The sequence below is a fragment of the Malurus melanocephalus genome, unplaced genomic scaffold (genome assembly GCF_030028575.1).
Source record: "Malurus melanocephalus ecotype Western Australia unplaced genomic scaffold, MMel_1.1 scaffold_747, whole genome shotgun sequence".
Classification (NCBI taxonomy): Eukaryota; Metazoa; Chordata; class Aves; order Passeriformes; family Maluridae; genus Malurus; species Malurus melanocephalus.
Window position 1 is genome coordinate 15,450 of NW_026623979.1, and position 13,962 is coordinate 29,411.

The following is a 13,962-nucleotide window of genomic DNA, read 5'->3' on the forward strand; positions in this document are numbered from 1 at the left end:
TTACTATTGTATGATGCAAGGTTAACATGCAAAGATAACCTGACCTCCAGAGTTCCCTTCCAACCCCAACTTCTCCATCATACTACAGTCTGTCCACTAATACAACACTTAAAGACTGAGCATAACTTTTGGGCAATACCCATTTATTTTACGATAAATATACCTCATAATCCGTCGTGATTTGTACAGCTCCATCATGAATTCCTTCAAGATCCTTCGCTATTAGATTTACTCTGAACACTGCATAATAGCCTGATGCTAGGATCACCTRTAAATGGTAGAAAAAGTCACCACTGTATTCCTTTACACAAAAAGAAATTTCACTAAAAACRGACTCAAAATCCATTTAAAACCACTGACAGTGAAAAACAAAGAGTTCACATACATAAGTGATTAACACAGTGTATTCCTTATGGTGATAAATTTCCACTCATCCCAGACTAATAATAAGCATCATCTGAGGGTTACATTTTGAAAGGGTAAATTTCAGAAACAGCAATTTGAATTTGAATACAATGCTGCTCTTTAATATTAGGAAGTTTACATTCTTTATCATACTCAAATTCAGACAAAAATTAAGAATTCTTATCTCTCCTCTCCYAAAATGAAACTGAAAGAAGTTGCAGAGGTTTCTCCCTCCTAAATCTAGCTTTAAGCAATGGATTCAAAGGATTACTTACAGAAGATTGATCAGATGCAGTAGCATTTTGTAGTTCATGSTGATTTGCTATTATTGTTGTTCTGTTTCCCTTTTCAGCTGTTAGAAGTTCTACAGCCAAACCATCCCCTATAATATGCCAACYTTTTATAGCCAGCTTAAAAAGAACAAAAGGTACTGTTTTCAGTAACAACGYTGATGTAAATTTTTTAAAAGATAAACTAAAAATAAATGCATCCTTACCTCTATTGGATTGCTGTTGATKACTGCAAATAAAATGCTGGTAGCTTCTGTTGCACTCAATATGCCGAAATCTATAAATCGTTCCTCAGCTTTTGGAGACAGTAMAAAGTACTAGAAAGATAGATAAAAGTGTTTTAGCATAAGTGAAATATAACGTGTGCTCAAACTCTAAACTCATTAGAAAATGCATTAATAACTTTAATATAACATTACCATGACAATCTCAAAATTCCASATGATTATATTTCCTATGTAAAACTAAAGCTTTTGGAGGGAACAAAAAATAATTTTTCAGCAGACACCAAAACAGAATAAAGAATTAAAGAGTCTGATGAAGTCTGCCTCTAATTAGACAGAAAAAAAAAGGAAAATACTTACATCTAGAAATCCTGTGTAAGCTCGGACAGGTAGGTGAAATTTAGAAGCATTGGTGATAAGTAGAATATTGTTATCTATATGAACAGCTGATGTGGAAGGCATAAAATGAAGTGTAAAAATATATCTGGATTCATTAGGTGGAATTAAGACTGGTTTGCTGAAGTTCTGGACCTAGATCAGTGAACAACGAAGACCAAGGTTACAAATAAACAAAGTCCAACACATTTAAGCATTTATTAATAGGTAAAAGCATTTACTGGAATGGGACTTACTTTAAACATTGGTTTTGCTTCTTCTGGTAACACAACATCATGTATAAGGACTGCAAAACTGAAGGTGTTTGTTAGATAGATCAGTCTTTCCACGGAATCAGCAGCACTGTCACGGATGTGAAAGAGTGTGGCAGCATGATCAAATCCTAAATATCTATTGAAAGAAAACAGTGTAAGGAAATAGAGATTTTCCTCAAAGTGTTTTCCTTACACAAAGACTGGAATTCATGATTTCAAACAGCAAAAAAAGTACATACCCCCCTGCATGCTAAAACGACATTATTAGCACTATATGGATGTTAATAACTAAGTAATTCAAATAAGATGAGAAAACAYGTAAATCAGAATAATAGGAGGACTAAAAGAAAGTGTTGTAGTATTAAAGATAATTTGCAAATCATGCATAYATCTTATTAACTAATCATGTGTCTGCAGCATAAAAGTTCTGATAGGTAAGRTTTAGTTTGTTTGCCTTTAAAATACTCTGCCAGTGATAAAGTAGCAYCTCATTCAAAATTTTTTTTAAGTCAACTTAGCCATACTTTGTAAATAACTAACAAAGCCCAAGGAAACACRGAGAGTTCTTCCACAATTTTGCCTAAAATATTTTCTCTACTCTTACTTCATACAGCAATAGAACAGCAAATGCAAAACCAAAAGATTTCCAATACTGCATTTTCAAAATGTCTCATCTACAGTCCTTAGCTGCTCTAAAAAACAACTCACTAAGGTCAATTYAAACTCAAGTCTCGAAACCAGCTTATGAATGGCTAAGACAACCTCATCCATGTTTAAAAACAGGAATATTCCCTGCTGATTTACAGCATTTAGTTTTTTAATTACTTTCAGTTACTGGAAGCTTACCCATCCAACACTTCTGCTTGATACGGTATTTCAAGTTTTGAATAGCTCTTCTCTTTTGCTTTAACAGTTATTTTCCCAGAAGACTGTGACGCTTTTTTTGCTTTTGATGCTGTATACACAAGAATATAAGTAGTTTGTTAAAGCTGACCAAAATTGATCCATTAAGTTAGAYAAGAATGAGTGGAAGAATAAAACCACAGAGCTAGCCCAGAAAATATCATGGAAGGAAAAAAAGTGGAGCTTAAGGGACTTTCAGTAAGCAAACTGACACGGTGTAAAGTCTGTGAAGCAAGAGATCCCAATTTGGAACTCCTCCCATTTAACACCAGACAGATCACCTGCCTGAATTAGAAAGCTTATCTACAACAGGGAAGCCTGATTATTCCTGTCATATAAGTAACTTGAAATGTCCAAAGGATAATTTGGATCTCAGAAGAGTTGAACTCCCCACTAAGAGTATGGAACATATCTATCCCTCCTCTAACATAAAAAAAAAAGCCTGAGATTGCTGGGCCCCTCACTTGGAGATACCAGTTGAGAGGAGCTTTGGACCWGAAACACAACAACTTCTTAATAATGAAGAAATGAAATACAAGCTAGGCTTCACAAAAATTGAAGCAGAATCCATGTAAGAATCAAACCACACAAGCACCAAGAGTGATGCTCACAGGTCTGCTCCAAGACCACAGAACAATGAATGTTAGCCTGGTAGCAATAGTGCCAAAAAAAACCAACCAAACAAACAAACAAAAAAAAAAAAACCAAAAAACAACCCCAACCAAACAAGGGATTCAAATACTAATTAAGAGAAACCACCAAGCCCCTAAAGCCCCTCCATGTAATTAGGACAATTGAAACTGCAAATATTTAGGGCTGGCTGCTTCACTGACATGAGTTCAATCAAGTCAATTCTTTAAACACATTAAGCAGCTTAACAGGGTATTTTTCCCAGGAACTACCATTTCTTCTAAGCTGTACCATATGTTAACAAGTACATCGTCATATAACAATTCCCACCAGCTTCAAAATCTGAATGCATTACCAACCTCAGGTTGACAGAATTAATCTATTTCTGAAATTATAAGCTACAATACTTCACTTGTCTTAGAAACCAAGAGTTATCAAATTTCTGAAGTGCTAATTAATAAACGATAATAAAAATTAATCCTTTCTCTTCATACATGCAAGTTCTAAAATTATGCCTACCACAAGTATTGTATCTGTAATGTTCCATTTTTAAGCAATCCAAGCAGAAGGACTTACAGCACCAACTAGTATCTTAAATCAGTAATATCTGAGTAGTCACCACCATTCTAACAGTTGATTAAAATCTTTATAAACACAGAAGTGCCTTTCTACTAAATGTTAACATAGTATTTAAAGTCACACTATGTAGGAGAAAATTCACAGAATACCAGGCTGGAAGGAGATCTCAAGGATCACTCAGTCCAACCTTTCCTGGCAGAAGTCCAGTTTAAACAAGATGTCTCAGATTGATCTTAAGTGCCCAACATTGCAGAATCCACTCCTTCCTGAGGAGATTATTGGCTGATTGTGAAAATTTTTCTTCATTGTAATTGAAACTTCCCCAGGAGAAACTCGTACCTGTTACTTCATTTATTAGGACTTCTCAAAAGCAGATTTTAGACTAAAAATACATTTTAATTAACCAGTGCCTTAACATAAGGATACTCCTATGTTTATTAGAAAAATTAGAMATACCTTCTCTTGTCATCTGTATTTACCAGTCTAAGATACTTGCTGATCATGAACAAAGACAATCCCTCCAGAAATAACAGAAGTTCAGAAGAATTGTAAGCCTTTTCAGGTAGGAAAATTCCATTCCCCTTCTCAAAATTACAAATAGCATATTCTTGAGCRTGAAAATAACTAATAAAACTTCAGTAAGATTTCAGAAGCACGTGACAAATTCTAAAAAGACAGGAGCAATACTTACCATCAAAGCTAATACTTGCAACTTTGGTATATTTACTTTCAGAGGCTTTTAACGTAACGGGCTTGAAATGTACTGTTATAGCTTCGTTCTGTGGTGTAGGTTTAACACTCTGCAAATAATCAAAACATGAAACACCTGTAAATTTATAATCACTAACATGCTGTGAAATCTTCAATGTGTCTTTCACAGTTGATACAACTGCAACTAGTTTTGGCCAAGCTCTTACAAGTCTCTCTTTCCTATAACAAACCAGCATTACAAGCGGTTTTAGAATTTTTTTCAGATCCTACAAATTACTCAGTCAATATACAGGAAAGTAGGTATCAGAGAGTTCTCCATAGGGATGTTGAATTAAGTGACAGGATGGCCAGAAACATATGAATAAATTAGAAAACAAGCTTCATTTAAATTAATATTTAATTTTTATTCTTAATGCTGCAGGGTTAAAATAGTTAGGCTATTTTTTTCTGGTGCACTCACTAGCCAAGCTGTTAACAGACTCGTGCAACTACCASTGATGATACAGATATCTCCCTTGTCTCTAATCCCATGCTAAATTTGCAGAGAAAAAACTAACTGTATAGAGGAACATTTTGTAGATCTGAGATGACACTTGTTCTACACTAAATTCTATGTAGTCACCTTTTACATCTGAAGATTACTGTTTTAAACTAAATGGAAAACGTAAACAGGAAGAGCTATCATGYCAATTGTCAGCCAGGGCTGATTTGYAGAGGTACTCATTGCTATGCAGCAGGATAAGGGATTCCATGCCACCTGAAGACTCTTATGTAAGATTGCTAGCACGCTGTGTATCTACATTCCATGCAGAGAAACTGGGCATGAAGCATTTAAACACCCTTATTCTTGTTTTGCTTAAAATTAGGATGGCTGCCATGGYTCTTCCTCCCCAGCTGTCTTCTGCTTTAAGAAAAGCTCAGCTGCTCACATAGCAGCTGTTAAGCCACCAATTACAGGGGCCTGTATTAGGGAAACTGAAATGAGGGCTGCCTTACCTTATGCTGGGTGCAGAGGTTTAGCACCTGCTTCATAAGCAGCTGAGCCTTTCTTGGCCAGGGAGGAACAAGGCAGACAGCTARTGGTACAAACCAATTACAGTTCTTCCAAGCCAAGCTGTCCTTGATTGTAAATTAAAGCCATAAAAATCTGCATACATAACTAAGTTCTGCAGACCACATGATCCTTAGAGGGAACAAGCWGCACTACTCCTGTAGTGAATGATCTCCATTAGCTCAACCAGAAGTTTTCTATTTTGGATTTATAGTATTGACCTTTGTCCACCATCTGCATGCATGGGGTGCAGATATTTGGTATTTCCCTTCGTAGGTCAATTAAAAACTATCTCAGTTTTTGCCTAATGAAATTCACACTACAAAACTGCAATCTTGACAGGTCTTTAAAAAAAGCCCTCTTAAAGCAGCTGATACCAAAGTTGCGATGAAGTTCAACTTTTGCGTGACAGAGAGGACAACCCTTTTTAGAAGCTCTTTTCTTGTAAAATGCTTTCTTTAATTCCTAGTTTACAAGTTTAAATAATACTGATTTAATTTAGTAAATCAAACTGGTAATATTCAAAAGAACAGCCTGTTGCCAGAAAAATGGCAGGCTTCAGAGGTGCATATTTTAAATCACAAGTGTAACAAACCTACATGTATTTACTCAAAATGTCTACAGATGGTGAATTCAGTTAAGGAAGGAATTTACACTGTTTTGTTGAAAATTTCTGAACTACATAATGCACATTTCTCATGTGTTGCTTGATTTATGCTATAAAGGGAAATATAGAATTAAGACTACTAAAGAAAAAAAAAACCCTTAAGAATCCTTCCAACTTCACTTTCCTCAAATTTCAACCTATTTCACATAAAGCTCAAGCAAAAGCTGTCCTGAAATATTCATAAAAAATAATCAGATATGTACAGGTCCTGAAAATACACACAAAGTAAGTTCCAGCAAGAATATAATACCACCAATTTTCTCAGAAAATTTCCTAACAACAACTTCTGCMGGGAAGAATAATTTTAAATAGACATGCTTCAGTAACACATGGCTCTCCCACAGAATGTCCCACTCAAGATTCCTGAACCTGCTCTGTGAAGACACATTCAATATTTAGCATAACTGCAGAAAATTAAGACCTTAAACGTTCGAAAAGGCACAAAGTGGGGCTAAAATTTTGCACTTTTGCAGCTGTTCTTGAGAAAGACTTTGAAGGTTTAAGGACTCTCAGACAACATTATTCTAATAAACTAAAGAGTACGGTTGAAAGACGGGCAAACATCCATACTGTTCACCAGTCAGAAGGCACCTGAACTWAGTTCTGTCTTGCCCACCTAGCACAGACAAAAAAGCCCTTTGGCTACAGGTGGCAGATTAAGGCTGGTTCCATTAGTGTCAGAACCACTTCTGTACTGTTTTATCCRCCTTTACACGACTGGCAGTAATTACTTGGTCTTCTGTTTCAACAGAGAAACACCTAACTAACTAAAGTCCACTTCCTCCATAAAGAAYGATCCAGAACAGCTGTGGAATAAACTATTACTAAATTGTAATCCCTCATAACTCTGAGATGCATGCACTCAAACATGCAGATGAAACCATAACACAGAAGCAAACTACTTCTTGCAGCTTGCTACAGGAAATTAACCCCTATTCTAAAGTTTAGACAGAACTAAATACTTCCTTATACAAACACTTTCATTTTCTAACTGATGTAACTCAGCTTCACTAAAGCTACCCTGAAGTTCCTGGTTCTTTACGCATCAAACATGATCAGGAGCTCAAGTTTGGAAGTATCCCTTTGCTTTTAGCAGTCAAATAKGCATTAAGTGCCTTAAGGAAACACAAAATTTTCAATACAGARAAAGGATAAAAGGAAATGTTCAACAATCTACATTTACCAGATGTTTGACAGCATGGCTTAAGTCTTGCAGTATGACTAGTTCATCCAGTCGTGAAATAAGCATTGTTCTCCCTAATAATGGAACAAATCCTATAAAATGAGTGAGTTTTTATAAGGAGTTTTAAACCCAAAAAAGAAAGTGACTTGCTCTTATTTTCCTCAACCAATTTGTTGGACCACAGCATGACTAAGTACTTGTAGGCACACAACTACAACTCTGGCAACAGTGTAAGCGGTCTCTCACACACTGATGACCTGAAGATATTTAGTTCCTCCAGCACCCAGCTTAAACATAYGCTAAATATAGCCTTGGCCTTTTCTTCTGACATTAAGATGAAATTTGTCACACAGCTCCGCCTCACTACTTTTAAACCCTAGCTCTAAAGGGTCAGAAGTCTATTTGTCAAACTTTCCTAGAAGTAAGCTATTCACCATGTTCCTTCTAAAATTTCCCTACTCTTGCTCACCACTTTGAAATTCCTTAACCGGCACAGCAGCAGAAATTCACACAGTGCTTCAAAAGCTAGAAAAGTTACAAACTTCCCAACAAAGTTGTTACATAATAAAAAGAACAATGGAGTTGATGTGCATGTGATACATTGAAAAACACATCATGCCTCGATCTATGTGGTAACTTTTTCATTCCAAAGGCTTTAAAAATACCAAATCAACTGCTTTGATACACAGTAAAAAAAAAAAATTATCTGGAAAAGTTTTGTCATGACACGTATAATGGTTATCAAGTGACAGCCTTCCATTAGATCRATATTTATGGTTTACAGCCTATAGTCCAAAGACCACAGACTTAAAAAAAAGATAGGCTTGGGGTTTTTTTTTAAATTGAGGAGTATGAACTAGGCACTACACTACCAGGTATTAAAAGTGATACTGATGGTCTGAAAATATGACTACTTGCATTTTTCTCAGCAACTATATCACACACTTAAAAAAAAAAAAAAAAAAACTGATGGTCTGAAAATATGACTACTTGCATTTTTCTCAGCAACTATATCACACACTTAAAAAAAAAAAGAAAACCTGTCAAATCTAAGAAGACAAACATGCATATTTAGCTGGAGAAATAATTTAACACATTTAGCAACCCTCTCAGTGCAAAAATCATATACAGGTCTTTTTGGTTTTTAAAGTCCTCTATGCAAGTTGTGTTACAGTTTACAAAGCAATGATTCCTATAGGATCACCTGATCTCGTTAATGAAATAAGCATTAGCACCTCAATGAATTAAAATATGTCTGCACTATACTATAAGTTTCTTTTGTTTGCAGTACACTGTAAGTTTCTCTTGACTTGAAAATTATTAGTGAAAAATAGCTTAGCAAGAACTGCAATGGACTATTGTCACTGTGAAAACTTATCTTCATCACTAAAAATGTGTCCTGTTTCTACTTTAAGTTCATCTAGCCTCAGTTTCCAGTATCCTAAGATTTTGCTAGATCTCTTCTATTAAAACACTGTTCCTCATAGTTACAGCTTCAAGCTTTATAAACACAGAACTGCTCTCCAAGATCTCAGTAAGGAACCTTTGCCAATCCTTCAGTCATTCTTCTGGCTCCTCTGGTTTCTTTTCAACACTTCAACACTTTTTGAAGTGCACTGGGACAAGATATAGCTAGCTACACAACTAAATCTGGAAAAGAAGAATACAGGAAGGGGAGAAGGAAGAAGTGAGAAAAATAGTGGGCAATGAGAAAAATCACACAGGAAAAAGGCATGAATGAACAAAGGTGGACTACCAGACTAGAGCCAAAATTCTGTAATAAAAACAGAAAGTAGAAAATCCAAATGCTAGAATTCTGAAGCTGGCTGCACTTCACATTCCGCTGCAGTGATCTTACTGCAAAGGGCCCTAGAGTGTTTGGATTCTTTTCTTATTTCAAGCAACAAAGCAGATAAGCTCAAGAAAATAAGGGTCATTTTACAGTCAGCTCTTGAAAGCTACTCTTTGCTTATCTTAAGAAATTATGTTGGCCAACCACTTTTTTTGCTGATGTGTAAATGTGTGTATGATGAGGACAAAGCATCTCACAGACTCTGTATTAATCTCTCATTTACTGAACGCGAATTACTGTTCTCAAGTACAAAAGTTTCCAAAAGTTCAGATATTGCAGGCACAGCCTAAAAATTCTGTTCAGAGCATTTGAAGGAGGCTATTAAGCAAATTAATTTTACCATGCATAAAAACTGTGYGCCCTGCTATTAAACTACATTTTCATTCATACATCACTTGGTTTCTAATTCTGAACACTACATGGTGAACCTGTGAATGATCAATCTTTATGAGAGAAAGTAAATCCAAGTAGAATGTTTCAAACTGAAAGGAAAGAAAATAAAACTTACTGTAATTGGCACATCTTTTGTTCCTGAATTTAATAAATGCAAATTTAAAATTTTTGGCAGATCTGTTAAAGAACAAAAAACACACCCGTCTATTAGGCTATTTCAACATGTAAATCTTACAAAAATTTACAACATGTAAATTACTTACAAAGTAATTTATCCTGGCTTCTCCCATAACTCCGCTGTTCAGTGTTAAAAAGTTATACTAACATGACAGAACAGCCAGTCAAAATAGCTAGTCCCAAGAATATGACATACAAACAGCATTTTTGTGTATTAGTAGGTATTACATGGTTCAGCTTACCACTCATATTTCTAACACATTAGGAAATGAACAGGCTACAAATGTGACAATGTATGACTTTGTCCGATGCACCAATGTTCAGAAATTAGTCTTACTTGAAAACTTTTACATGTTAAGGAAGTTGCAAGGAAAAGTCCTTCAAAAGATAACTTTTTTTAGTTGAAAGAGAGATAAACTGTTTTTCTTCAGCAATAAATCCCCCTTACAGTTTCAAAAAGTACCTCTGGTTTTACTACTTTTTGATAYGTATGTTTTATTTCATTAAACAATATTCATGTAAGTGTAAATTGTGAAGAACAAATATGTAAGTGGCACTTAAAAATCCTATCATAAAACATTTGATCAAGTTTGCACACTTTCCCCCATATCTGAAAATTATTAAAACTTCCCAGATATAAAGCAATCTTTCCAAGTAAGTTTACAAATGAAATGAACCAAAATGCTTTTCAGACTAAGCCATGTGCAACTGTATAAAACGTTATTACGAATATCATTATATCATTATATAACATTATGAACTTATAACCTGGTGTGCAAACTACTGCTTGCCTGTGCACCTTCCAAGTATTCTTGCATCTGTGCACTGTTGTAACACGCTGTTATCTGTCTTTTTAAAAGCATCATTCCATGAGCAACCCTGAACAGTACAAAGGTAACTGAGCTTTCCTCTCCCCACCCTGTTCCTGATAAATACTTTGAGAACTGAAGAATGGTTTACCTTGTGTTCGTAGTGTACCGAAATCTAGCATTTCTGTTGATGAATAGATTCCTGGTGCTTTAAGAAGAAAAAAAAGTTACAATTTTCTTATCATACTAAGAGCTAACTAATTTGAACAACTGAAAAAAACCCTAATCAAAACACAAAACAAAACCAAAAATCAACAAAAACACAACTACTCTTTTACAAACCTGTTGTAACTTCTACTTCAACAGGGAGAATAATAAATTCTGTGTTGTCTGAGGCATTTGTTTTTATTCTAATGAAGGCTGTATGATTATCTGCTTCTCTTGAAGAAAAGCTGGCTCTCATCACTCCTTTTGTTTCATAGGGAGGTATTTCCTGAGAAATAACCAAAGCACATCTATGAGAGCACAGTAATTACAAAAAAAAGCTGTCATACCAAATAATAATAGAAGCATTACGTGTAATTGTGTTAAGAAAAAAGCTGCAATAGCAGAAAGAGATAGGCTTCATGTAATTAAAATTACTATTAAATTTATAAAGGATAGTTGTAATCAACTAATACGACACTGATTAAAAATAGGTATATGCAAAAGAACTTTCATGTTCCATTTAATTAAGCTGACGATTGTATGATTCTAAGTTTTTACCACAAATTGAATACACAAAAGACAGTAGACTAAATTAACAGAATCTGRCAATAAACAAAAGATATTCAGAAAAAATGTTGACAGTAACATCAAATATTGACTTTGCATGTTCTACTTGTTTTTTCTCCAAAGCAGACACAAGCGATACAGTTTCAGTGCTAAACACTAACTAAAACAGTGCACAGCTCCATGTAGCCAGAAGCTTGTGGAGCTCCAGGCTTATTAGTCACCATGTAATTTACAGGGAAAAGTAAAAATGCATTTTAGTTTCTGTACCATGCCTATTTTAACAGTTCTAATCTGCATTCAGGGTTTGAAAGACAACCCTTTCTGTATTTGCTGGACATAGCTGCAGCACAAGACTAAACTGCAGCACCATAGCTGAAATACTAACATTGGATTTTTTTCCCCTCATCACCTTGCAGAAGGTTTCAGGATTGGATTTTTGGTTGGTTGCTTGGTTTTTGTTTTAAAATAAATGAAAACCTTGATTGGAAATTTTCTAAGGCACAACAACTGCAGATGTATTCTTTAAAAACTGCTGAATATCAAAGTAAGAAGATTTCAAGTTCTGTTTTCACACTTATTTGCAGACCCAACATAATGCAGCCATTCAATAATGTTTCAAAGGATGTGATCTGACTCTTCCATATGAGAAACTATGGATACAAAGTTGGTCAGATCCCTGAAGTAGCTCTGAAGAGTGATCCCAAAAATACTCCTGCATGTGCAAGCTGCTTCAYCCAATCATTCAAGCATTTGGCATCAAAACAATTGTATATAATTATSTATATCCATATGTCAAAGTATCATCACCATACTGCAAATATCTTCTACTTTGATGCTTTTCTAACTGCAGCTCTTGATATAACCAATACAATGATGTGTCTGTGTGTTTCCTGCTTCTAGTTTGATTTCTTCAAGTTGCCTTATTGTTTTGAAATACCAATGGTTATATGAAAATGCATACTAGTGGATATGAAAATGGATGGATAAGAACCAAGAGAAGATTGGTCCATGCAAAACATTGGAAACTTTCACATGTGAGTCATCACTGCTTTAACTGGCAACCTGGCTTAGTGAAGCTGAAAAGCTACATGCCCTGAAAAACATCCCCCTTGACCTCTCCTTACAACTAGGAAGGGGCTATCTTTAGAAGCAATGCAATTTGACTAAAGCAGTGACAAAACATTAGGACACTTATTTTTAAAATCCCTTTTCATGCGAACATCTAACCCTCAGCATCTGTTTCCACTGCATATTTGTAATGTTGTGATCGGTGTTAATACTTAATTAATTTTTGTCTCTAAAACTAAAACACAGCCATTCTAATGGACTTTCTCCAGAAAAGACAGGAATTAAGTATTGGGATTGTCCTTTGTAACTCACTTGGAAATACCCTGTCTTACTTTGCCTTGGAAATGACTTCTTGCAACAAAYACAGCTGTCACATGACTGTAATGATACACTTGAACAACAGACAAGCTCAGGAACCCAATGGCTCCGAAGTCTGCAAGACCTCCCGGACCAAAAAACAGTCATCAAAACATMAAATAATTCTAACTGAAAATGAAAATATGTTCTGTATCTAGGTGGACATTACCAATGGTGTGATACACAGCATGGAGCCAAGTACAGTACCTTTGGGATGCTTCTAAATTTTATTTCACTTAAAGTTATCAGTATGTATTACTTCAAATCAGATTTAATGTGCCAGACCACAAGTCCATCCAATCCACTACCTTGTCTCCAGCATCAGACATGAGGAGTAGGGAGTAGCTGCAGGGCATGCATACAGGAATATTTTCCAGAACAGTTTCCAGCCACTCTTAACTCATGATCTAGAGATTTACTTCAGCTAGACACAGTGCTGTTTTATTTAGTACTCCTTAACAGATTTTTTTTTCTTCCCTAACTTGTTCAACTTCATTTTCAACCAATGTGTGCACTCATAACAATTTGCAGAAAGCACTTTCCGAGTTAAAAAGCCCTACCAACAACAAAAAAGCCAACACAAAAACACCCCTCCTAACCAACAAAYCAAACAAAAAACACGTATACTTTTTGGGCTAGATCCAGCTCACAGGCCTCCAGGACTGAAAGCTCAGGTAGCTGTAAATTCATTCTASTGGGAATCATTTTATTCTTCACATTTCAAAAAGCACAGCTCAATACATATGGCTTATCTTAATTAAACCTTTCATTCAAATCCTACTCCCATAACATTAACAGACCCTGATATTGTTTCTATTTTTAGGGGTATTTTAATGATTACATGACAAGAAACAAAGCTAGTTAAAAAAAACCCCAAAGCTTAAGCTCATATGAAAATAAAACCTCCCCAAACAAGTACAATGAGTGYTGCAAGACACGACTACTCACCCATAGCTTTCTTGTACCTCCCTGCTGACCTGTTGGAAGCTCTAAATGGAGATCACCTCCACTGGAATACATTTCTACCACCTGAGGTGGATAACAGCAAAATGTTAGCACTCAGCTTTAAGGGGATCCTGCTTTAGTTATCAGGTATAATCATATGAAATGGCATAGGTTAGTGACCATTTGACCACTGGAACATCTTRTAAATTCACCTGAATGCTGATATAGCCATCTGCTAGTGCTTTGCTTCAACTGCTCTCTAGAACATTTTGCAATTTGTGAACCACTTAACAG

General features: G+C 35.5%; 1 protein-coding gene across 1 annotated transcript in view; it reads right to left on the minus strand.

Moving 5' to 3' along the window:
• The window catches only part of LOC130584684 (transmembrane protein 131-like), a 77,536-nt gene that overhangs the window by 14,483 nt on the left and 49,091 nt on the right, over positions 1–13,962 (minus strand). The window contains exons 8-18 of the mRNA XM_057384808.1: positions 13,672–13,752; positions 10,867–11,017; positions 10,676–10,732; positions 9,654–9,715; positions 4,373–4,481; positions 2,416–2,524; positions 1,552–1,705; positions 1,280–1,450; positions 902–1,012; positions 681–815; positions 164–268 (exon numbers count right to left, since the gene is read on the minus strand). Of these exons, the coding sequence (XP_057240791.1) occupies positions 164–268; positions 681–815; positions 902–1,012; positions 1,280–1,450; positions 1,552–1,705; positions 2,416–2,524; positions 4,373–4,481; positions 9,654–9,715; positions 10,676–10,732; positions 10,867–11,017; positions 13,672–13,752 (1,245 nt within the window). The remainder of the gene's footprint in view (positions 1–163; positions 269–680; positions 816–901; positions 1,013–1,279; positions 1,451–1,551; positions 1,706–2,415; positions 2,525–4,372; positions 4,482–9,653; positions 9,716–10,675; positions 10,733–10,866; positions 11,018–13,671; positions 13,753–13,962) is intronic.